Source organism: Lontra canadensis, unplaced genomic scaffold, assembly GCF_010015895.1.
Source record: "Lontra canadensis isolate GAN:19392208 unplaced genomic scaffold, GSC_riverotter_1.0 scaffold171, whole genome shotgun sequence".
NCBI lineage: Eukaryota > Metazoa > Chordata > Mammalia > Carnivora > Mustelidae > Lontra > Lontra canadensis.
Genome location: NW_022631165.1, coordinates 1,681,975 through 1,703,362, shown reverse-complemented (window position 1 = coordinate 1,703,362; position 21,388 = coordinate 1,681,975). Strand labels below are relative to the sequence as shown.

At 61.6% G+C, this 21,388-nt stretch overlaps 2 protein-coding genes, 1 long non-coding RNA gene and 1 other non-coding gene across 10 annotated transcripts in view; 2 read left to right on the top strand and 2 right to left on the bottom strand.

Annotated features, from left to right (window-relative positions):
- The window catches only part of TRAF7 (TNF receptor associated factor 7), a 16,755-nt gene extending 12,123 nt beyond the window's left edge, over window positions 1-4,632 (bottom strand). For both annotated transcript variants that reach the window (XM_032846138.1, XM_032846141.1), the window contains exon 1: window positions 4,524-4,632. The gene's annotated coding sequence lies outside the window, so the exon portion shown is untranslated. The remainder of the gene's footprint in view (window positions 1-4,523) is intronic.
- Window positions 4,633-5,217: 585 nt separating this feature from the next.
- LOC116860220 lies at window positions 5,218-5,300 on the top strand. The gene has a single exon (XR_004381288.1). It is a non-coding gene; the product is annotated as a small nucleolar RNA SNORD60 (small nucleolar RNA).
- A 159-nt stretch (window positions 5,301-5,459) lies between these two features.
- LOC116860141 lies at window positions 5,460-20,075 on the top strand. Of its 4 annotated transcripts, XR_004381279.1 has the most exons (5): window positions 5,460-5,489; window positions 11,786-11,855; window positions 18,794-18,891; window positions 19,303-19,848; window positions 19,973-20,075. It is a non-coding gene; the product is annotated as an uncharacterized LOC116860141 (long non-coding RNA). The 4 variants fall into 4 exon arrangements; XR_004381277.1 differs by having other exon boundaries at window positions 19,601-20,075; XR_004381276.1 differs by having other exon boundaries at window positions 19,303-20,075.
- On the bottom strand, window positions 10,191-15,466 carry RAB26 (RAB26, member RAS oncogene family). 3 transcript variants are annotated; one of them, XM_032846026.1, is made up of 9 exons: window positions 15,139-15,466; window positions 13,992-14,102; window positions 11,569-11,610; window positions 11,404-11,470; window positions 11,149-11,201; window positions 10,769-10,846; window positions 10,608-10,664; window positions 10,432-10,508; window positions 10,191-10,317 (listed from the first exon to the last, which is right to left on the bottom strand). In XM_032846026.1, exons 1-9 carry the CDS (start codon window positions 15,328-15,330, stop codon window positions 10,215-10,217), a joined length of 780 nt encoding a protein of 259 aa, XP_032701917.1. In that variant the 5' UTR covers window positions 15,331-15,466; the 3' UTR covers window positions 10,191-10,214. The 3 variants fall into 3 exon arrangements, with proteins under 3 accessions (XP_032701917.1, XP_032701920.1, XP_032701918.1); XM_032846029.1 differs by having other exon boundaries at window positions 10,769-10,834; XM_032846027.1 differs by having other exon boundaries at window positions 11,404-11,476; window positions 11,575-11,610.
- Window positions 20,076-21,388: the final 1,313 nt, after the last annotated feature.

Sequence of the window (21,388 nt, the reverse complement as noted above, 5' to 3'; positions counted from 1 at the left end):
CCCCCCGGGCAAATGTGTGCCTCTGACCGCAAGGATCAGATCCTACAACCGTGGGATTGAGCAAGATGCCTGAGCTTCCGGCCCCGCTCCCCAGGGGTGCATTTTGCAAGAGTCTTCCCCTGGCATCCTCCAGCTCTGTAAGCCCAAAACCCGGAGACACAACAGCACAGCTCCTCACCCTCCTTGGTCGGGCCCAGCAGTGCTTCAGGGTGTGCCCAGCCCCCTGGGGGATAGGCTTCCTCACCACTCCCCATCAGCCCCCCGCCAGCAGGCGGACAGGGTGCTGTCAACTAGAGAACCGGACTGGCCCAACCTGGGAAAAGCTGTGGGCTCGGCCTGCCAGGCACAGTTGGGGCAGGAGCAGGGTGAGATAGGCTGTCCGCCCCCCACAGCTGCCCTCCCCTCCCCAGCGGAGTCCCCACTCTGCCTGTTCCCGGTGCCTCAGCCGAGCCCAAGGGAGGGAGCCAAGGATTCCATCTCTTAAAATCTGAAGACCCCAGGTCCTGCTGGAGATGGGTCTGCCCACCTCAGGTAAGGCTGGTGGGACAGTGGTGCCCATGGGCGCTGAGGGTCAGTGCAGAATCAGCGTCCCTGCAGCCCCTTGCTTGAGCCCACGGTCAAGGCCCAGGGATCTTTGTCCACCCACATCCATGTCCAAAGGGCTTCTGGGGCCCTGGGGTGCGTTCCCTGCCCGACGAGGAACTAGAGATGCACCTATCATGCCCCAGCCCCTGGACTTCCCCACCCCTAGCTCCTCCTTGGGAAGGCCCTTTCATTAGCCCGCTTCTCTGGGCAGCGAGCACCAGAGGACAGGCCATCTCCCTGTGGAACCCCTCCCCAGCCCATCCCCTGGACAGAGGCCAATGGCATCACCTAATTCCTTACCCTTGGGAATGTGGGAACCAGGCCCCCCAGTTTGGTCTGTGCAGCTGGCAGCCAATGGAGGGGGCAGTGCATGCTGTCAGTGAGGGAATGGGGGGAGGGTGGCCACAAGCAGGTCCCACTGGGGCCAAGCCCCACCTTGAGCCCCCCACCCCGACCGTGGCCCCAGGCAGTGGGTGTGGTGGGCTCTCCTGAACAGCCCTGCTGACCCAGCCAGGGGGTAGGCGCACCCCAAAAACCCCATCAGACCACACATTTGGTGGTGACTGCTCCAGGGGGAATACTGGGGCTCAGGACACCTCAGCCCTGCCTGGCATGGCACCGTGGGTGGCCAGCTGGACTACAGCCAGAGCTCCAGGGCCAGCCCCTTGTATCACCCACGGACCACCCAGCCCCTGGGTCAGTCCCTGCCCGGGGCCCTTGGGGCCAAGCCCAAGCCGGGCTGCCAAATCCTATAGAAACAGGCCGGTCGCCATAGCAAAGCCCCATACGCTTCCCCAGCTGTTCCCTGATGTCCCCTTAGCGTGGCTTTTCCATCCCAAACAGGCAGGGTGTGATGTCAGGGATCCCCTCAGCATCTCAGCAGGCCCGTTTGAGGCCTCCCCAGCCTCCCTTCCCTCCCAGTAGGCAGCCTGGGCCTCTGCCCTCTCCCGCCATCCCAGCTTCTGTACCCACTGTCCTAATCCACAGTGGCCTCAAGGTTGCCAGACTGGATAGCTGCTGTGTCCTCAGCCCTCCACCTAGCCTCTCACCTTGCCTACCCCGGTCCAGCCTCTCCAGCACCCACGGGCCCCTCTGCGGGAGGGAGAGCATCCCTCCTTTAACCCCCGACTCAGCCAGGGGACTCCCTTTGCCTCCACCAACCCCCCCCACCCCCCCCGGCTCCCTGGGGCCAGACTCCTCCTCTGGGCTTTCTTTCCCATACAGAGAGGCCTCTGCCTGGGGTAGTCCCCTATGTACGACTCCTGGAGAAAGGGGCTGCCCAGATCCAGAGCAGGGAGAGAGCATTCTGGGAAAGGGTGGTTTTGGTCCTATCGCAGCACCTGGCTGTGGGGGCCACTAGTCCCTCACACCATGCAGCCCAAGACACGCTTCCCATCTGTGCCCCTGCAGACAAAGTTGAGCCAGACCCTGAGTTGGAGGGAGGGTGTGGGCAGGTAAAAGTGGCCCCCATAACCAGGTGCATTCCTCTCACCACCCCTCACCCCGGCTGCGAGTCTAAACCTGTGGGGACCAGTCCTGGGCCTCTGCCCGAGAGCCAAGCGGCCAGCAGTGCTTCAGGCCCAGGCTACGGCTCCAGGCCACCCTGACTGTTCCTCACCACGCCCCGTGTGGTTTCTGTCTCCCCGCCTTCCTCTTTCTGCTTCCCCGTAGAAGCTGTGGCATGTATACAAACTCGCAGGCCACAGCCTGGCCTGGACACGCACTAGCCCGCTCCACTGTCCACCCGGTGCCCTGCCCACTCGTTGCTGGGTGGGGCACCCCCACTCCTGCGTGGGTGCTCCTGGGCTTGGTTCACCCCCCCAACGAGACTCCCAGACAGCAGGCCTCCCCCGCTAGGGACAGTCAAGCACCAGGTCTGCCAGTGACATTAGCATCAACCCCGAGGGCCCCTTTCCCCGTAGGTCTGGTCCACGTGACTCTAGGCTCCTCCAGGAAGCAAGCGCCTCTGCCAAAGGGCGAGCTGAGCACAGAGGGCGCCGGGGGGGTCTCTTGGAAGTGGAGGGCTTGGCAGGCCCCTCTACAGCAGCACCTCCTGCGTACGCCAGCCCCGAATCGAGCAGCCCACCGTGCACTGAAGCCAGCCCCAGGCCAAGACGAGCCGCGAGGGAGGGGGCAGCCAAACCACTGACCCAGGCTGCCGGGGGCCACCCAGCCAATACGGGCCCTCACACCCCACCTCTCCCACTTCTCAAGTCGTGCGCTCCTAGTCCTGCGGCCTGGTTCACACCCACGGCAGCCCAGTCCCCAGGCTGGAGAGGGCGTGCGTGCGGACGGCCGAACGTGAGTCTGACCTGGAGCTACAGGACCTGGGAGGAGAGACAGACAGAGGCTCGGGAGTACCAGTAAGCCCCATGCAACCTACCAGAGGCGCTTTTCTAGGGGTTGTTGTCCCAGCTAAGTCAATGCTTCAGACTGACCTGTGGCACCCATTTCCAGAGATACTGTCACACACAGCCGCAGTGGGGGTTACTCCACGGGGAACCCTCGAAAGGAGGACCTCCCCTCCTTCTCAGCCCATGACCTCCCTCATCCAGGCCGCCCATACTCCCATTTCCCTCAGCGGGAGTTTCTGACATCAGGGCAATAGGGCAGCGATACCCTATAGGAGCCACGGGACAGGGGGACTGGGGATTCCATGGAGAAACGTCAACGCCCAGAGCAGCTCAAGTAGGGATCTACGACAGAGAGGTAGTGTCTGCTACACAGGCCTTCAGGGAGGGGGTGTGGGAAGGGAAAGGCTCAAACAGAAGGAATGAGGAAGAGAGGCCACATGCTTGGCAAAGGCCAGGGGGTGGGCAGCCCCAAAGAGAGGGGCCCTGTGCGTGTGTGGGGAGGGGTCTGTGGGATGGAGAGAAGGGCAGACAGATGGTCTGGGCAGCCTGGAGCTCTAAGCAAGGGAGGCAGCAAAGTAGGGGAGGGGAATCTCCATTCTTGCTCTCCACCGTCTCCTTCCAAGGCAGAGTGGGATCCAGCAGAACTGCAGACTCAGCCCCAGCTCCATGTCCAAGCGGTTCAAGACAACGGGAACCAGACCCAGGGAGCGGTGGGAGCCTCCTCTCCCAGCCCACTCTCCTCTACACACCCGCCAGCCTCCTCACTCTCCCTCTTCCCCACTGAACCCCAGTTCTTCCTCCACACACAACCAGGGGCTCTTTACTAGACTTCGGCCTGCTGCTGGTTCTCCTGTGTACAACCCCTGCAGCCGCACCCCAGCCTGGCACCCCAGCCTGGAATGGGGACTCGCCTCTCACCCCTGCCAGCACTCAGTGGCGCACCAAGCCCTTTCTAACCCCGGGGTCCCTTGCACATCTTGCTCTTCCAGCAACTTCGCACGCCAGGCTGCTTGCTGGAGGCACCTCCCCCTCACCAGGCCACTCAGGAGCGCCCAGCACTCCCCCTCGGCGTCCTGCTCCTTTAAAAGCGCCCATCGCAAGTCCTCGGGCTCTTGTGGGTACTGTCCATCGCTCCCCGCTCCGGATCCTCGGGTCTCGAGCGGGGGTGGGGGGGAAGGACTCTGTCCCCCAGGAGACATTGGGCAATGTCTGGAAGCGTTTCGGGTGGTCACGAAGGGGGTGGGGAGGTGACCGTGTCTAGTGGGTGGAGAGCAGGAAGGCAGCTCAACCTCCACCAAAGCTCCGCGGAGAAGGCTCGGCGCGAAGTGTCAACAGCGGCGGGGCTGAGCAAAGCCGCCGCAGAGGAAGCGCCCACGAGAACCGGGTCCCGGCGGCGCTCTCCGGACGCAGGAAGCGGGAATGAGGGAGGAAGGGGAGAACGGAGCGACCGAGCGACCGACGCGCAGACCCCGGCCCGCGTCAGCCCCGCCCCCCCCAGGCCCGATCCCTCCGCGGGCCCCGGCGCGCCCACCGCGCGGCCCCGAGGCGCGAGCCCCAGGACGGGAGCGCCGCGCGGACACTCACCCGCCCGCGGCCGCCCGGGAGCGGCAGCGCCACCCTCCCGCTTCATCGTGCTCCCGCGGCCGCCAGCCGGGGAAAGGGACGGGAGGCGCGAGCCGAAGGCGCTCGTGCGCTGCGCCCGCCGGGACTTGTAGTTCTGGGATTCTCAATGCCCGGCGGGCTGCATCACGCGCGGCTCCTCAGAAACTACGACTTCCGGCGGCTCCGACGTCGCAGGGCGGGATTGGCAGCTTTAGAATCACTCTATGTTGCAGGTCGGAGTCTGACTGGCTGTTTGCGGCTGTCGCTCACGATGATGTTCGATGGCCCGTTGCAAAAAGGAGAAGCTTTGCGCGTCGGGCTGGGGAAGCCCGGAGCGTATCAGCGGGGAGGGGGGGCGGTACTTCCGCCAGGATGGCCCAATCACAGTGGTGGGCTCTTTCTATAAAAGCCTGAGCCACGCGCGCCGCCATTCTTTCGGCTCGACGGCCTGCGGGGTGGGTTTTCTTCCGTAGGCGGGCGCGCCGGCCCCGCGTGGGTGTGAGGGGTCGCGCAGGCCTGCGGTCCGGCCTGACGCCCTTCCGCCTCGGCGCCGTTTGCGTCTTCTGGCTCCTGCCTCCCCGCTCGTCACCCCCCACCGACCCGGGAAGTCGGAACCTCCAGACCTCCGCCTCCCTGCGGGTAAGGCTGGGCGGGGCCCCTCCCCTGCGCGGCGTGGAGCCTGTGATGAGCTGCCGTACTTCTGACACCTCGTATGAGAACTGCGCTCGCAGTCTGATTATCCGCGCGCGGCTGAGGCTTCGGGGTGCGCCGCGCGTGCGGGCGGGGCCTGGGTGCTTCGCTGCCTCGTCCGGGGCGGGGAGGGGCCTCTGCCCACCGTGCGGCGCTGTCTGCCTTTCAGGGCGGCGGGGGAGCCGCGGACGCCAGCCCGCCGCCCGCTGCTGAGGCGGGAGCCCGGCGCGCCTGGAGCCTGAGCCGGAGAGCCACGTGGTGAGTCGGTGGGAGCCGGGCGGTCTCCCCGCGCGTGCAGCCTCGCGGGAACCCCGCCGGAGGGACGGAGGCCGCGTGCGCGGAAGCAGAGGTGTCCGCGCTGCTGCCCTCGTCCGAGCCCCCTGGCGTCAAATAAACGTGGTGTTCCCGAGACCTGCGAGTGCCGCGTGGTTCTTCGTCGGCGTCCGCTCCCGCACCGGGAAGGCCACCCGCGGGGGCCCGTCGCTGCCCCGGGTGGGGGCGACCCTAACGCAGGACGCGCGCCCTGCCTCACGTCGGGCAGTCCCCGGCCGGATGCCCGCAACCCGCCCTGCTCCGCCGTTTCCGCCGGGCCCAGGGGCCGCGGCAGGGGAGGACCTGGTCCTGACGGATCACAGTAGGGCCCAGGGCCCTGGACCCGGAGAGACGCACCCACTGGGATGGGAGGGGGAGGGGGGCCCGGTGACCTCCCGGAGACTTCTCCGTGTCACAGGTCCGAGTTCCTAGGGAGGGAGCATGTCAGCGTGTGGAGTGGAGGTGTGCGTGGTGCTCCCCCGGTGGCCTGCCCCCAGGCGAGCTGATTCTGAGGCTCCAGGGCAGGCACCCTTGGGTTCCCCGGAAGTCTGCGGAGCCCGAGTGGGCCCGTCTGCCGGGCGGCCCCGGAATGGATTCCGGCTGTAAGTCAGCCTGACCCCACCACCGCCAACCTCACCGAGCTCCTTCGGGACCGCCAGAGGGGCATCTGGTGGGTCTCCTCACCACCGCAGGTTACCCCCCCACCCACCCCGTCTCTGCGTCCCCGCACGCGGGAGCTCACCATGGGATCAGGCCAGAGTATGGTCCTCGAGACCACGATCAGACATCTTGAGGGGTTTTCAGGAGGCTGGAGTCAGGATGAACCCCAGCAAATTGAGAACCCTATGCGAGTTGGGGTGGCACCCCTTTAATGCCTGGTGGCCTTGGGAAGGGACACGGGATGTCCGGCGGTTTGTCGAGTATGGCGAGTGGTGACGGGAGAACCAGGACAACTAGACTCTCCCCCTGGGCCGGGATTCACTTGAAATAAGCAGGGACAGGCCAGGCTCTGAGTCGCCTCATCCAAGTGGCCCAGAGAACCCCCCGCAGAAGCCCCAGCCTCCACGCATCCTAGCTGGAGATCCCGAAGATGAACTGATCTCGTCCCCAACGTGTGCAACCCCAAGGCCGTCTGCCCCTGGCCCCCCAGTTCCAGACATTCTAGTGCCATCCATCTGTCCCCACTGTCCCCAGGCCTGGAGGATCCACTCCCTCTGGGACCAGCCTCTGGGCTGTGCCCCAGGCCGGGTGCATGCGCCCTCCAATGCTGGTACGAGAGGCACTGGAACCCAAGAGGCATGATGAGGATGGGATGGGATGGGAACCCGGCCGTTCTGTGATGTATTACCAGCCTTCCTCCACCACCGACCTCCTCAACTGGAAAGATAACCCCCCACCCTCCTCTGAGAAGCCACAGGCTATGGTAGACCTCCTGGAGCCCCTCTTCAGACTCCTGGGCCACCTTGGGAGGACTGCCAGCAGTTACCACGCCATGTTTAACAGAGGAAAGGAGAGTAAGGGGAGGAGCACGCACCAGCGGGAGGCCTCGGCCCGGCCGCCTGGGCTCGAGCAGCTGCACCCGAGCAGCGCCCGGCATGGGACTTCACCACAGATGAAGGACAGGCCCGCATCCGCCGATGCCAGGAGGCCCTCTGGGGAATCCAGGCAGGAGCTAAGAAACCCATGTACATGACTAAGGTATCCCCAGTCACCCAAGAACCAGGGGTCCCGAGAGACTGAAGCTACCAGATGTGCACTCGATTTGACCTTGAGGCCCAGGAAAGCTGCAAATGGTAAACCCCTCCTTCATGGCTCAGGGTGCCCCAGACATGAGGGAAAACTTGAAACCTAGTGGGTTTCACTGGGACAGATGAACATTACCCAGCTAATAGAGGCTACAAGTAGGGTCTGCACGAACAGGGAGGTCACAGCCAAAAGGGAAGCTGAAAAGAAAAGTCCGCCTCCCTGCCGTCGTCCTGAGGGGAAAGGACGATCAAGCCCAGGTTCGGCCTGCCATTAACACTCCATAGTGACAATGGGCCTCCGTCTGTACAGACGTCGTACAGGTCTAGACCAGATCTCTCAGCATCACCTGGAGACCACACTGGCTACAGGCCCCAAAGTTCAGGGAAAGTGGAGCAAATGAATTGTACCCTCAAGGAGACTTCAGCAAAGTTTGTCAGGAAACTAAGCTTCCGTGGCCGGATCTGCTACCCCCAGCTCTCCCATGTGCTCACTGCATGCCTGGGACACTGAGTTTCTCCCCTTCCTAGTTGTTATACAGATGGCCTCCCTGGTGCCAGAGTCTCCCAGGAAACACAGCCCGTTGGAGACAAAGGAGCAGTTTCAGGCCCGGGGGGCACCGTTAATGAGTCACAAAGACCATTGAGAGGACCCCAATCTCCTTAGGGTCCCCGGTACCCTTCAGACGGGATGCGGTTTGAGTCCAAGATTGGAGGAAACCTCCCCTCAAACCACAGCAGACAGGGCCCCGCACTGTGGCTCTAGCCTCTCCTGCCCTCAAGGTCTCAGGTGTCCCCCGTGGGTCCACTACTCGGGAGGGAAGAAAGCTCATCATGCAGATGAGTGGCACCAGTGGAAAGTCCAGCCAGAGCCTGTGGGCTACTCCAGCTTCGCCTTCAACGGGTCCCGGCCGAGATGGACATTAGCTCGCATGGTCCCTGGCGCTGGTCAGCGTCTTAGGAGTCGGACTGTACACCGTTGCCCTTCTGACTAGACTTTCCCCCAGAGACTTGCCAGTGGTGTTGCTTATTGCGTTGCCTTCGAATGTGTTGCTACATTTTCCTGCTTACAGGCTTCCTCACCCTTGCCTCCCTCCCCTTGCCCCGGGGAACCTCGGTGCTCCTGCGTGAAGTCAGACAGATGGGGCGCTGGGTTCAGTGCTCACGCCTACATGCCTGCCGCGCGCTGCCAACAAAATAAGGCCCCCGTCTGCATAAATCACGGGAGGAAACGCTGGATCGAACAGTAACCGGCACCTGGCGGGAATCGAAGATTAGAGGTGATGCGGGCGCCACAGTTCGCTGGACCCGTCCAACCCACTGTGGGCAGTCAGATGGGGGAGGAGTTCGAGGAAGACAAAGGCTAAACAGACCTTGAAGTCACTCTTCCTCCATCCTCCTCATCACTGTTAGTCCCCACATCCTAAATACCCTCCGAGCTGATAGAAAATACCAGGCGGACCACTGCCTACGTATTATCTTTGCAAGGCTACTGACCCAGAGTAGATGGAGATGATGCTCTCTAAGCTAAGTGTTTAAAGGGGCATCAAAGGGGGGGATATCATAAGGAAAACTTGTGAGATGGCCGACTGGGCCAGCAGGGGAATCCCAGTCCCTGCCCGGCTCGCCACGCCCGCCAAAGTGCCATGTACACGGAACTAGCCATGTATAAATTACTCCCCTTGTGTGTGCTTGGGCTCAGACCTTTGGAGATCACTTTCATCTGAGCCCGCCGCTGTGTCAAGTAGACCTCACATCCCCCAAGGTCTCTGAGTGCCACTTGGTTCTTTGGTTGAGTGATCCAGTCTGGGTTCTGCAACAGGAACACCAGCTCGTCTCCCAGCGGTCTTGGGACAGAGCCAAGGGAGATGGTCGGTCGTACCATGACTCCCCCTCTGTTGGAACTGCCTTCTCCATATTTCCCTATAAAGCCAGAAATACTGGGGGCTTTTTTGGCCTGTGCCTTCGGTAGATCAGGAACTCTTTAATTCTTCAGTAACAGGCCATGGAGCTCTGTTTTCTATTCCACTGGGTCTTTGAAGGGCAGGGGAATGGACATAAACCACCTAGCTTCCCGTGCTCCCTAGAGACCATTGGGGTTCCAAGCAACCTAGTTACAGGCGGGGTGCCACTCTCTGAGTGTTAAAGATGATCTGTACTTTGCCGAGGGGTCTAAAGGGGGATTTTCAGCAGAAGAGAGACGCAGGCCAGAAAACAAAACTTTATTCACTAGGACTGAAAACAAAGCTTATTAATCTAAAGATAGACTTGAAAATTTGACTACAACATGGAGCGCACTACCAGCCCCCGGCTTGACTTCACCATGCAAGGTCTCGGTGGGGCCGGCGGTTCTAGTTTCCCTGACTTTCTGTGATTTCCCACATGCTGTTCATCTATTACAAAGCCCCAACCTTGGCATTCTCCAAGGTAGCGAGAAAGGAGGTCCGTGTTGACGTTGGAACCAGAGTCTCCTAGTGTGTGAGCTGGAAGCAGGTGGCTCTGGTCCTTGGGGCACAAATGCATGGTATGGTTTGCGGTGCCGCCCTCAGGCCCAGGCACGGGCAGGAGTCCTGGCTTTCCCTGCCTGGACAGCATGTGCAGCCAAAGACATGGCTTTCTCTAGGGGTTAGGCGCTGGGGCCTGGCCTCAAGGCCAGGCGTGTCCAGGAGGGGGCAGCAGAGGGACTTGTGCTGGCTGCTCCCTCCCGTACCCAAGACCCTTGCTTTTCCTTCAAGGCCCTCAGGCAGCAGCAGGTGAAGGGGGCGCAGACCCACTGGCTCCTTAAAGCCTCTTGGGCCTTAGCCTCTGGGAAAGGCAAGACTCCGTCTGGGGGTCCCAGGAATGGGTATCCGAGGATTGAGTGCGGGATGACTGAATGGGGGGGCGGGGGCTGTGGAGCCTCCCTCAGCCTTGCAGGGCCCTCCCAAGTTCAGGGCGTGCAGCAGGAGGTGCTTCGGCCCTCCCTCTTGACATAGTCGTGCAGCCGGAAGCGGGGCTCACTGGGGGCCTTCATGGAGCGCTGCTTCAACTCCCTGTGGGGCGGGGGTGACCATGGGACAGAGTGGCTTCTACCCCAGCAAGGAGATAGAGACCCCAGGTGTGTGTGGGGGGGTTCTTCCTGGTCCAGGAAGCAGACTAGGACTTACTTTGCAATGGCGGTGAAGGCCAAGTCCACATTGAGGCCTGTCTTGGCACTGGTCTCCATGAAGGGCAGCCCGTACTCCTGCAAACAGGTGCTTCCAGCCAGGTGGCAGCCTGGTGGGGACAGCCCGAGCCCTGGACCCCAGGGACACCGCTGGCCACCCACCCTGCCCTGGCTCACCTTGGCCAGCTTCTCCCCATCCTCCCTCTTGACTGCACGCTCCTGGGCAGAGTCCACCTGGCACAGGGGTCTTGGTGAGAACCGGCCCTGGGCTTGCCCGCCCCTCCCCCTCCCCCCACCACCAAGAGCCAGGGTGGAGGAGGGTGGGCCGGGGCGCTCACCTTGTTCCCCAGCAGCATAAGCACCACATCATGCTGGGCGTACTCCTGGGTCTCGGTCAGCCAGGCCTGGGGGGCAAGCTGAGGCCAGCTGGAGCCTGGCACTCCTGCGTGCCCCTTGCCCCTCCAGGCCACACTGCACAAAGCGCCTGTTCGGCTCTGGCCGACGGCAGGGGCCCAGAAATATTGGTCCCCGTGCCAGGCTGAGTCATCGCCGACAAGTACCTTTGACAGAGCTAGAAGGTCCCCAGACCCCGTTTGGCTCACAGGCACCCCAAGCCACCAGAGGGGACACTCCTCCCTGTCAGTAGGGTGCTCAGCCCTCTGGGACCCTAATGCCGACACGGCCTATTCCGACCACCACAAGGGGGGAAACCACTGACCTGGATATTGTCAAAGGAGGCCTTGTTGGTGACATCATAGAGCAGCAGCAGTGCTGGGGGCAGAGGGCCCGTGAGAACACCGCCAGGGCCCACAGCACCTTCCTGTCCCCCACACCCTCGGGCATCGCAGCCTCCACACTGCCTGCCGTGCGCACTCCCAGGGCACCTTCCTCTGAGCAGAGGCCAGGGCAGCAGGGCACCCGGGGGGCGCAGCCTCCTGTTTCCCCGGGCTGGCGCCCATGCCCACCAGCTCACCATGGGCGTCGCGGTAGTAGGCGTGGGTGACGCTGCGGAACCGCTCCTGGCCTGCTGTGTCCCAGATCTGCAGTGACAGGCACAGCCCACGAGTCAGGGCTGCCAGCCCCTGTCCCTCACCCACCCCGCACCCTGCCACTCACCCCCGCCCCCGCCACCTCTCACCTGCAGCCTCACCTTCATGCCGTCCACATCCAGAACTTTGTTCTGAAAGACAGCCAGCCAGCTCCGTGAGCCCCGCAGCTAGACACAGTGCTGCCCCCTGCTGGGGGCTCCTGAGGGTGCAGTGGGGGTGGCCACAGTGCCAGGCCAGGACTGAGCCTGAGATCGAGCAACCGCTGGCATGCCCCCGAAATTCACTCTTATCCTGTCTGCCCCTCAGCTGGCTGGTTCTGTCCCCGATGCCTACCTCCTGGTTCTCGTCTGGCCACTTCGCCTCCTTGTACCTGCAGGTAAACTTGCGCCTTGAACCCATATCCTGGGATCCCCCCAGCTCTCCCTGCCCCGGTGCCTGGTGATTTCTAGGCCCCTCTCCCACTCAGCTGGCCCTCCTGATGGACTTGGAGGGGGCTGCCCCCTGCAGCCGGCCGTGTCCCGTCCCGGGCCACGTGTGTGCTTTCTCTGCCCACCTCGGAGGCCTGGCACACGGCCCCTGCCGCTCCACCGCCCTCAGTGATGCAGCCCAGTCAGTCGTGGAGTCCTGTTGGTCTGGCCCTCCCCCTCCTCCCTGCCCTGCCACAGCACCTCTCTGGACCAGCCCTGCCGCCTCACCTCCCCCTGGCGCCTAGCCCTAGTCTGCTTCTCTGCACCTCCTTGCCGGCTCAGGCTCACCACATGCATCTGTCCCCGTACCCTGGCAGCCTGCCAATGCCTGCCCGCAGGCCCAGAGGCCCTGCCCCAACCCCTTTGAGGGGCCATCAGCTGCTCACAGCTCTACATGTGATGCTGCTTCTGCTCAGAGAGCCACCCACACGACTTAGGTGAAGTCATCCTGGTATAACCCCAGGCCCATTACTAACATTCTGTGCCTCAGTCTCTCCATCCACAAATGAGGATAACCAGGGTGCCCATCACAGTGGGTTTCTGAGCTACCGTGTGCAAAGTACAGAGCGAGAGCTAAATATTTGCTCAAATTTAAAAGCCTCCCTTCCTGCTGGGACAACAGCTGCCACAGGACAGGACCTGGTACAGTAACCACAGAGCCCAGAATTTGTCCTGGTACACAGTGGGTGCACACTGAGTGTTTGCTGGCTGGCAATGGTCCCCCAGCAGGCCCTCGAAGTTCAGAACTACTGGCAGGGAGTGGCCCAATCCCACGGTTCCCATCTGCTGGGTGGGGCTGGGGCCTGCCAACCACTGGCTGAGGGCCTGGTGGCCTCTGGCCCTGGTAGGTGGGACCACACCGCCTCCCTCTTCCCCAAGCTCCTGCTGTCAGGGTGCTTCTGGGTCTCCCAGGAACCAGTGGCAAAGCCATCTGCCAGGCAGAGAGGAGGCTGGGGAGGACACCCCGCCTTCACTGGCACCCTTGAACTGGGGTGTGAACCAAGCGGCCTCATCTCCCTCACCACCTGCCCCAGAACCAAGAGGGAGGTGAGAAGGGGGAAGTTGGGGCCAAAACAGTCCAAGGACCACGTGTCCGGGGCCTACACTGTCCCATTCTGGCACCTGAACCCTTGTTTCATCTCAGAAGACTTGAGGGGGACTGCACCCCCAAGCAGGGTAACTAATGGCTCCCCAGACTGGAGGGAGCCCCCTTTCCCGTTCCCAGAATGGGCCTCCCTCCCAGCCTTCCGCCAACTGGGTCTAATTAAAGGGTGAGAAAAATGCAAATTTGGGATTTGTCTAGAACACACCAGCACCTTGGCAAGGCGCTCAGACTTTAGACTGGTGGGTAGTGGGGGCTCGGCTGCTCTGGCCCTCGTCATTCCCTGCTGGCCCTACAGGCTGTTAGGGTGTCAGGGGCATGTGGGGAGCCCTGAAATGCAGGGGCACTCCCCTCCCCAAAAAAAACCCCCAGAAACACAGCCCTCCTGCTGGGGGCAATGTGGGAGGGGGCTCTGGCAGGGGGGAACAGCCAGGTGGGAGCTTTTCCTGTGAGCTTCCTTGCCCAAGGGTAGGGACCCCCCAACCCCCAGCTCCAAGAGGGGGCATGTACCCCACAGCCACTTCTCTCTTCTGTCCTTGGCAGGCTGCCTGGCCTCTGTGTACAGTGGGGCGGTGATGTTAGCCTCCCAAGGGAATATGGGATTGAGTTCCCTCTGATGGCCACCCCCGGGGCACCCAGCCCACCCACCCTGAGGCACAGAATACAGCCCCAGGCACAGGGAGTGCAACCCCCTGCTTCAGTCACATGCCACCGTCACCCATCTCCAGGATCCTTAGGGTATCAGGAGTTGGAGCATTTTGGTGGTTAAGGCATCTCGCCTCAGCCACCTTGACCCTGAGCGTCCCAACCAGGACGTATCCCAGGACGTTCTAAGGGAGAACACTACCCAGGTGTGTTGTGAGAACTTAGTGATGGTGCAGGGGGGTGGGGCAGGGCATGGCTGGGTCGGCTCAGTGCTGAGGACACCAGCCTCCGTTCTCACCCGGAAGTCGATGCCCACGGTGGAGATGAAGGTCCCCGCCAGGAATGCCCCATCCTTGAAGCGCACGAGCAGGCAGGTCTTCCCCACACCTGAGTCCCCCACCAGCATAACCTGGGGCAAGTAGGATGATCAGAGGTGTTAGGACCAGAGGGGACTGAGTTGCTGGCCCACCCAGAGGGGTGTCTGGTCTTCCCTGAACTGGCCTGGTCAGGAGTAGATGAACTGTCCCAGGCCTGCAAGGAGGAGGCGGAGACAGGGCGGCTATGGTCCCAGCTTCCACCTCCAGAAGGTTCAGTCCCCTTTCGCTTGAACAGTAGTCTGTCTCAATTAGTGGAGAGTGGGGGTGGCTGCTTCCATCCAGGGCCCTACCTAACCCCACTCCCAGACCCTAGACACCCAAGCTTGATCTGGAAGGGGAGCTGTTGGGGCTTGGTAGGGAGTGGAGTCTGGAGGTTGGTGGCTGGAGACCTTTGGAGAGGCCTCTGGGGGTAGAGACCATGGGGCTTCTTCTAATCTCATAAGATTCTGGAGGAATTTGCCACATGAGGTCAGATCTTGGCCTGCGAAGGCCCAGGACAGGTCTAGGGACCAAGACCAAGAGGGAGCAATCAGGCCTCCCCCTCATTCACCCCTCCCCCAGCCTGCTGTCAAAGGCTCCAAAACCTGAAGACAGTGGCGACAACCCCTGCACAGGCTTCTGCCTAGGTCTGAAGGAGGCCCCAGTGTTCCCCACCCTACTGGCAAACCTCTTCTTAGTCTCCCCTTTCCCCCCAAAAAGAGGAGACCCACAGATCCTGGGGGTGAGGGAAGGCAGCATATGGGAAATGGTGAAACTGGGGCTCGGGTGGGTGCGGGGCCCATTAAGGAATGGGGAGGGAGCGCCTGCCAGGTTCGGGACCCCTTGTCCGACCCTGCCAGCTGGGGCGTTAGCGGGCAGGCCATGCCAGCTGTTGGGTATCTGAAATCCGGGTCTGACAGCTGTGTGTGTATGCGGTGCGCGGTGTCAGCCGTACCAGCTACAGGGTGCCGCTCGGGCGGGCTCCCTGCCCAGGGTCCGCGGAGCCCTCCAGACTCTCCCCGACCCCTCCCCGCTGGGCTCAGTCCGAGCGCCACCTGCTGCACTCGCGTGGGGTGGGGGCCGGCTCACCTTGAAGGCGACGTCGTAGAAGTCGCCCCCGCCAAGCGAGGGCCGGCCGGGCTGCGGGGGCCCGTTGGGCCGCGCCTGGGGGACAGGTCGCGCAGTCCCAGGGCGCGCGGGCCGGGACCCATTGGCGGCGGGCAGCGCGGAGGCGGCGGGCGCGCTGGCCCCCTTGGTCTTGGGGGTCTTCTTCCTGGACATGGCGGGCGGGCACTCAGGGAGCTCCCGCTGCAGCCGCCGCGCCCCGGGCAGCCCAGCTCCCCGCGCTCACTGAGCGCGACGCGGACCCGAACCCGTCCCGCGGCAGCGGTGGCCGCGGCATCCCGGGCACCCCGCTCCCCGCCGCCCCGCCCCCGCGCCCCACAGCCCGCAGCCACTCAGGCCCGGCCTCCCGCCGCCGCCGCCAATGGCCGCGTTGGGGCGGGGCCATGCAAATGAGACGGCCTCCCGGGGGCGGGGTCACGAGGCCCCCCCGCACTGCCCTAGGTGCGCCGGGTGGGCGCGCCTCTGCCGGGTGCGGGCAGCTCCTACCCTGCCCTCGGGCCCTGCGACCCCGCTCCGTGGCCACCTCCGTGGGACGCTGGGCTTGTCGCTTCCCCGCACTCTGTACACCACCCCTCCCTCACGAGATGGCCTCTGGGCCCGGGACCGGGTGAGTGGAGGAGAGTGCCCCGAGACTGGGGCGCTGAGGCAGTGGGACTGCGTGGGGCGGACACCTTGGGTTTCTGTCTTTTCTCAGCCAGAGATGCCAGTTGGCCCGCTGTGTCCCCACCCCTCCCCTTGGGGCAGGCAAACAAACCCCGGGCGCTCGGAGCACTCCCGGCTCAGCTGACAGCTGGTTATGGGCAGCAGGACAAGCTAACACTTGAGAGCGGCAGGGCGCTCTCCCCCGCAGCTTCTGCCCGCTGGGCTGAAGCCCCAGGATCCTTGGGTAAGAGGAAATCCGAGTTACAGGAGCAGCAAGCGCTCTGAGTGGCCCTTACCCCAGGGGTCTGGGAGGAGAAGGAGGTGGGAGGCCCCTCCCCCCAGGAGGTGTCTAGCTCCTTGGCCTTCTGGTGCCAGGTTCTGGCCTCAAAGAGGCCAAGTGCTGACTGTCCCACCCCATGCTGGTCCCTGGCAGACCAGTCTCCAGAGCCTGACACCTCCCCTGAACTGTCTGTCTCCACCCAGGATTCTCTGGGGTTGGAGAATAAGGCTGAGATGATCGTGGGACCCCGGGGGTAGTGAGCCAACATGGGGCTTTCGGGCAGCGTGTGTAGGCAGAAGGGCAGCGGTTCTGGGATCAGCCTCTGCTCTATACTTCTGTGGCAGCTGGAGGGATGGCCTGGCTGTCCCCTAGGATGTGACAGCTGTCACATGGCCCCTAGCCCATTCAGAGCCCAATAATGATAATGGACAGAAGCTGCCTCTAGGGCTCTGAGGTCTGGGAGAACACAGCCAGGGATTCCCCAGGGGGCTCAGGCGAGGCCCTGCATGGGAGAGGCTGCGGGAAGCTGCCTTTTATTGTGTGTCAGCCACGAGTCCTCAAAACTATCCTGTGAGGTGGGTGGTGCCAGGATCCCCAGTGACTGGGTGGGAAAACTGAGGCCGGAAGAGGGGAAGAGAGCTGTCCAAGGTCACCAGGCTGGAAGGTGACAGAGCCAGGATTTGTGCCTGGGAACTCTGGATCCAGAGAACATATCTAGCGGCATTGGCCCAGGACTCGGGAGACCCGTCCCTCAAGGCCTTGTCAGAGCTGGGGGTCAAACCTGGCGAAGCCCTCTGAGGACCCCTGGGCCTCCTTTCTTGTCTCACTCCTCAGGACCCCCACTTCTTCGAGGCCAATGCCCACATGTGTGGGTCGAGGGGCTTGGGGTGGAGGGTTAGCTCCTGCTGCTGGGGCCCTGGGGACAGCAGGTGTCCGACACTCCATGAGGCCAATTTCAGGGTGGCTGGCCCAGGTTCTCAGCCCATGCCCACTGACCCCTGGGTCCCAGGCAAGAGGCTCCCTATCTCCTCCTGTCAGCTGTTGCCCAAGGGAAACCAGAAGGGAGTTTGGGTGCCCTAGGGGTGGGGGCTGTAGGTAAGGTAGCTGAGTTGAGGGTGAGGGCTAGTGTTAATGGGGTAACCAGGAAGAGAGAGTGGGGAGCCAGGAGGGGAGGAAGGCTGAAAGCAGCCGAAGAGAACTACTTGACCTTGAAACCTTTAAAATTAGAAGAATATATGTAAAAACCCAGGTCTCTGATTTCTTTCAAAGGGAGAGAGTTCTAGGACCCCGGATCATGCATTCTTCGTGGCTCTCTTGCCTTCCAGCCATCCTCCTAATCTTTGATCATTATGTCCCTTGGTTCCTCCATTTGCCATCTGTCTCACTCTCTGGAATGGAAGTTCTCTGGCTACAGGAAGCAGCTTGTCTTGGTCACTGCCGTATTCCTGGCAGCTGGCTGCAGGCCTCGATTAACTTATTAAATTGGTGAAAGAAATATGAGTTAGAAACGGGCCCCACTTCAGGACACATCATTGCTAACAAGGATAAGGCAGCCTGCGTCGCAGTGTGCAGTGAGGCAAGCCTAGAATAATCAAGTAGCTAGAGCAGGGCTCTGTGGGGGAGGGACATTTGATCCGGGCTTTGAAGGCTGAGCAGGAGTCCAACAGGAGAGGAGACAGAGAGACTTGCTAGGTGGGTGGAGTGAACACATGCAGGGTCAGAGCTCCAGTAGGCAGGCATTCGGAGGAGCAGAGGCCAAATTGTGGTCCAGTTGCTTGGAGGAAATCCGGTTGGTAACGCAGGAGGGGGCTAGGTTCTAAAGTGAACTTGAATGTTTAGCCTAGGAGCTTGGAAACCGTTCAGCGAGAAGTAGGGAGCCATGCGAGGTTTCTGAGCAAAGCAGCAGAGGACACTGCTACAGGCATGCTGGGGGCGAGAGGAGGGGGGCGCAGTGCAGCCTGTAGACAGGGATATGCGTAGGAGGGGCTGGCAGTAACCCCAGGGGAGGGAACAGGGGCAGAGGAGACCTCCCAGAAATACAGAGTCTGCAGGCCTGACAGTGAGGCAAGAAGAGAGCCCCTGGGGCAGAGGCGGTGGAGCGCTGAGGCACATGGCAGATGGCAAGTTCTTTGGCCTCCCATCAGGCAGGAAGGCCTCTGTCCCCAACCTCTGGTTCTGTGATTGCTCTGACCAATACGCAGGGCAGAAGTGACCCCATGTCCATTTCCGGACTCAGACCCTACAGACGGGCAGCCCCTATTTCCTGTGTCCTGGAAAACTCGTTCTTGGAGCCCGGCGGCCACGATGTGAGACAGCCCAGGTGGCCTTGTGAAGAATCCCAGAGGGAGAGGAACCCACTTGCCACCCAGGAAGTCGTCCGGCGATGGGTGCTTTGGTCCCGGTGGGTTCCATGCTGACCAGAAACAGCTGTCCCCACGGAGCCCGGCCCAATCGGCAGATTCGGGAGCATTGGGAGATTTTTTTGTGTTTACACGGCAAGAGATAACTAGACCAGGTTGCCCGCAAGGGGGAGGGAAAGGGCCAGTTTGGTGGGAAAGTTCAGGAGCATGGCCTTGGCTGGACCTGGGCTGCCCAGATTACCGGGCTGAGCTAGAGTGCAGCGTAGGGGAGGGATGCCCGTCACCCTCAACTCTCCTGGCATAGGGCTGACTCTGCTGGACAGACAGAGGTCTCCAGAGAGCTGGAGCAACCCCGCAGCTGTTCCTGCCTCACGGGGCAGACCAGTCTCCAGAGGGGATCCTCACCCCAGCGCCCTCTGGTGGCGCCCGTGCCAGGTGCCTTCGCAGACTGGGGCCCCATGCCCTCTGACTTGCCCTCCGGGGGGTCTGGCCCCTTGGTCCTGGAGTCCCCAGACACAACAGCCCTCTAGGATCTGTGGCCTGAGGCAGTCTGTCTCTGGAGCCCCCTTCCCAAGTGGGCCAAGTCAGGCAGGCTGGGGCAGGGATCAGAGTTCTTGACCTGCCGGGCCCTGCTTGGAGCCCCCTCCCCCAGGCAGGTAGCCTTCCCTGGCTCCTCCCACCCCCTGTTCTTGCCCCATCCACTTGGCCACCGACCGTGGCTCCCAGTGATAGGGAGAGGGGGGCTGCCCGGCCTCAGCCCCAGCCTCTGGGCCTCCTGAGAACAGCGCCCAGCCTCCCTGCTCTGCCTCCATGGAGCCCTGAATGCAGAGATCTGTGACTGAGCAGGACGGGGCTGGGCCGGACTCCAGGGGTCTGTTCGGAAGGGGAGAGCGGCGAAGCTAAGCCCAGTGACCCCAGAGCACCTCCCGTAAATCAGTCCTCGGGAAGTCAGCTGTCTGCGATCTCAGGGGAGGGACACTGGCGGGGAAGGGTGCCCGCAGGCAGGAGCCGCAGCTGGATCCCTGGCGTGCTACGGGTCCCGGGGAATGTGGTGTCTCTGGACCCGCTCCCCTCTCCCTGAAACGAGGGGGCGGGAGGAGCTGATCTCTGAGGTCCCTTCCAGCTCCAGCACCTTCTGTTCTAGGAAATCCACGTGAACGTTGCTATAGAGACAGCAGAGACGAGCCGCAGCAGCTCGGAATTGGACCTCCACCCATAAGAGAGAGGAAAGAGTCACCCCAGGAAACAGCTGACGTCAGGGCTGTGTTCGCCCCCTCCCCCACGCCAGGTGCCTAGGGGCCACGCTGAGTGTCCTGCTCCCGCGAGGACACAACCCACACCCCACCTGCCGTGGGCTCACCTTTGTGGCCCTGAGGCCCTCCTGGGCAAGTGGTAAGGGGTGGGCGTCGGCCCCGCCTCCGTGGGACAGGGACTGTTGGGTGCCGGCTGGGCAGTGGGCTGTTTCCTTGGCGGTGTGCCCGCAGGATCTGCCCTCGGGCTTTCCTTCCCACTGCAGCTCGGGGACTCACACCTGAGCGCTCTGGGTGGTGTCAGGATGCAAAACGTGCGTGCCCTGGAGCCCAGCGGGGGGTGGAGGGGGGCAGGGAGCTGCTCGGATCCAGACTCTGCAGCAAGGCACAAGGTGGGCCTGCGAGACCTCGGGCTGGAGGAGCGCGGAGCAGCCCCGGAGCGCCTGACTGCCCTCTGGGGGCAAGGGCTCCCCTTGCATCCGCTGTTCTTTTCTTGATTATGAAAGGGCCGCATGATTTGGGGGCGGGGAGCATGTCAGCAACACAAAAGGTAAAGGTAAGAATCAAAGTTCTTGTTTCCCCCAGACTCTGTGCCCCGGGGGTTACCGTTAGGAGGTTTGGTGGTGGTGGTGGGGGCGTCTGGGTCTCCCGTAGCTGCTGAAACAAATAATTTAGGCAAACACCGTGCCCCGCAAAACAGCCCGGACGTGTTATCCTACACTCTGGAGGCCACGGGGTGCAGTGAGGCTTCTGGGGCTAAAGCAAGCAGGCTTCCTTCTGGGGAGAACCCTTGCCTCTTCAGCTTCTGGTGGTCTCCAGCTTGTTTAGACCTGCACATTATATTATACTAAATTCATTGCTTTATGTATGAATATGCATTAATATACAGAGATGTGACCGTGTCCCCTAAGAATATATATAAAATCACAATTATCTGATCTTTGCACATTTGATAAAATTTTCCTCCGCAGAACAGATCTGGATAGAGTGTCTTTTCCTGGCGTGGCTCCTACGTTTTCAACTGCTTCCTTCATGATTGGTCTATTTGGGCTTTTTATTTCTGCTGGAGTCAGTTTTAATCGTTTGTCTTGTTCTACTGTCTAAATATCAAAAGTTTACAAACAATTGTATGTCATTTTCCTTTGTAATTTTTTAAAAGGTTTCATTTATTTGTTTGCCAGAGAGAGAGTGAGAGCGAGAGAGAGAGAGAGTACAGGCAGGGGGAGCAGCCCGCAGAGGGAGAAGCAGGCTTCCGGCTGAGCAGGAACCCCGACGTGGGGCTTGATCCCAGGACCGTGGGATCATGACCCGAGCTGAAGACAGAGGCTTAACCAACTGAGCCCCCCAAGCATCCCTCTTTTGTAATTTTTAACTCTACTTCTGGGAATAAACCTATGTTCTTAATTAACGGTCTGCATTTTATTTTTCTCTCTCAGTGACATTTGCCAGCAGGCTCTTTTAGAAAATCTTTTGGGTTTTTTTGTTGATGTTGTTTGTTTTTTTTTCAATGCAGGGCTTGAACTCAGGACCCTGAGGTTGAAACCTGAGTTGAGATCAAGAGTCAGACGCTTAGTGGACTGGGCCACCCAGGTGCCCCATAATCTTAGTAGCCTTAAATATTAAAAATAGCTCTTGATTTTATTAACTCATTCTACTCTTTCTTTTAAAATAACTGATTTATG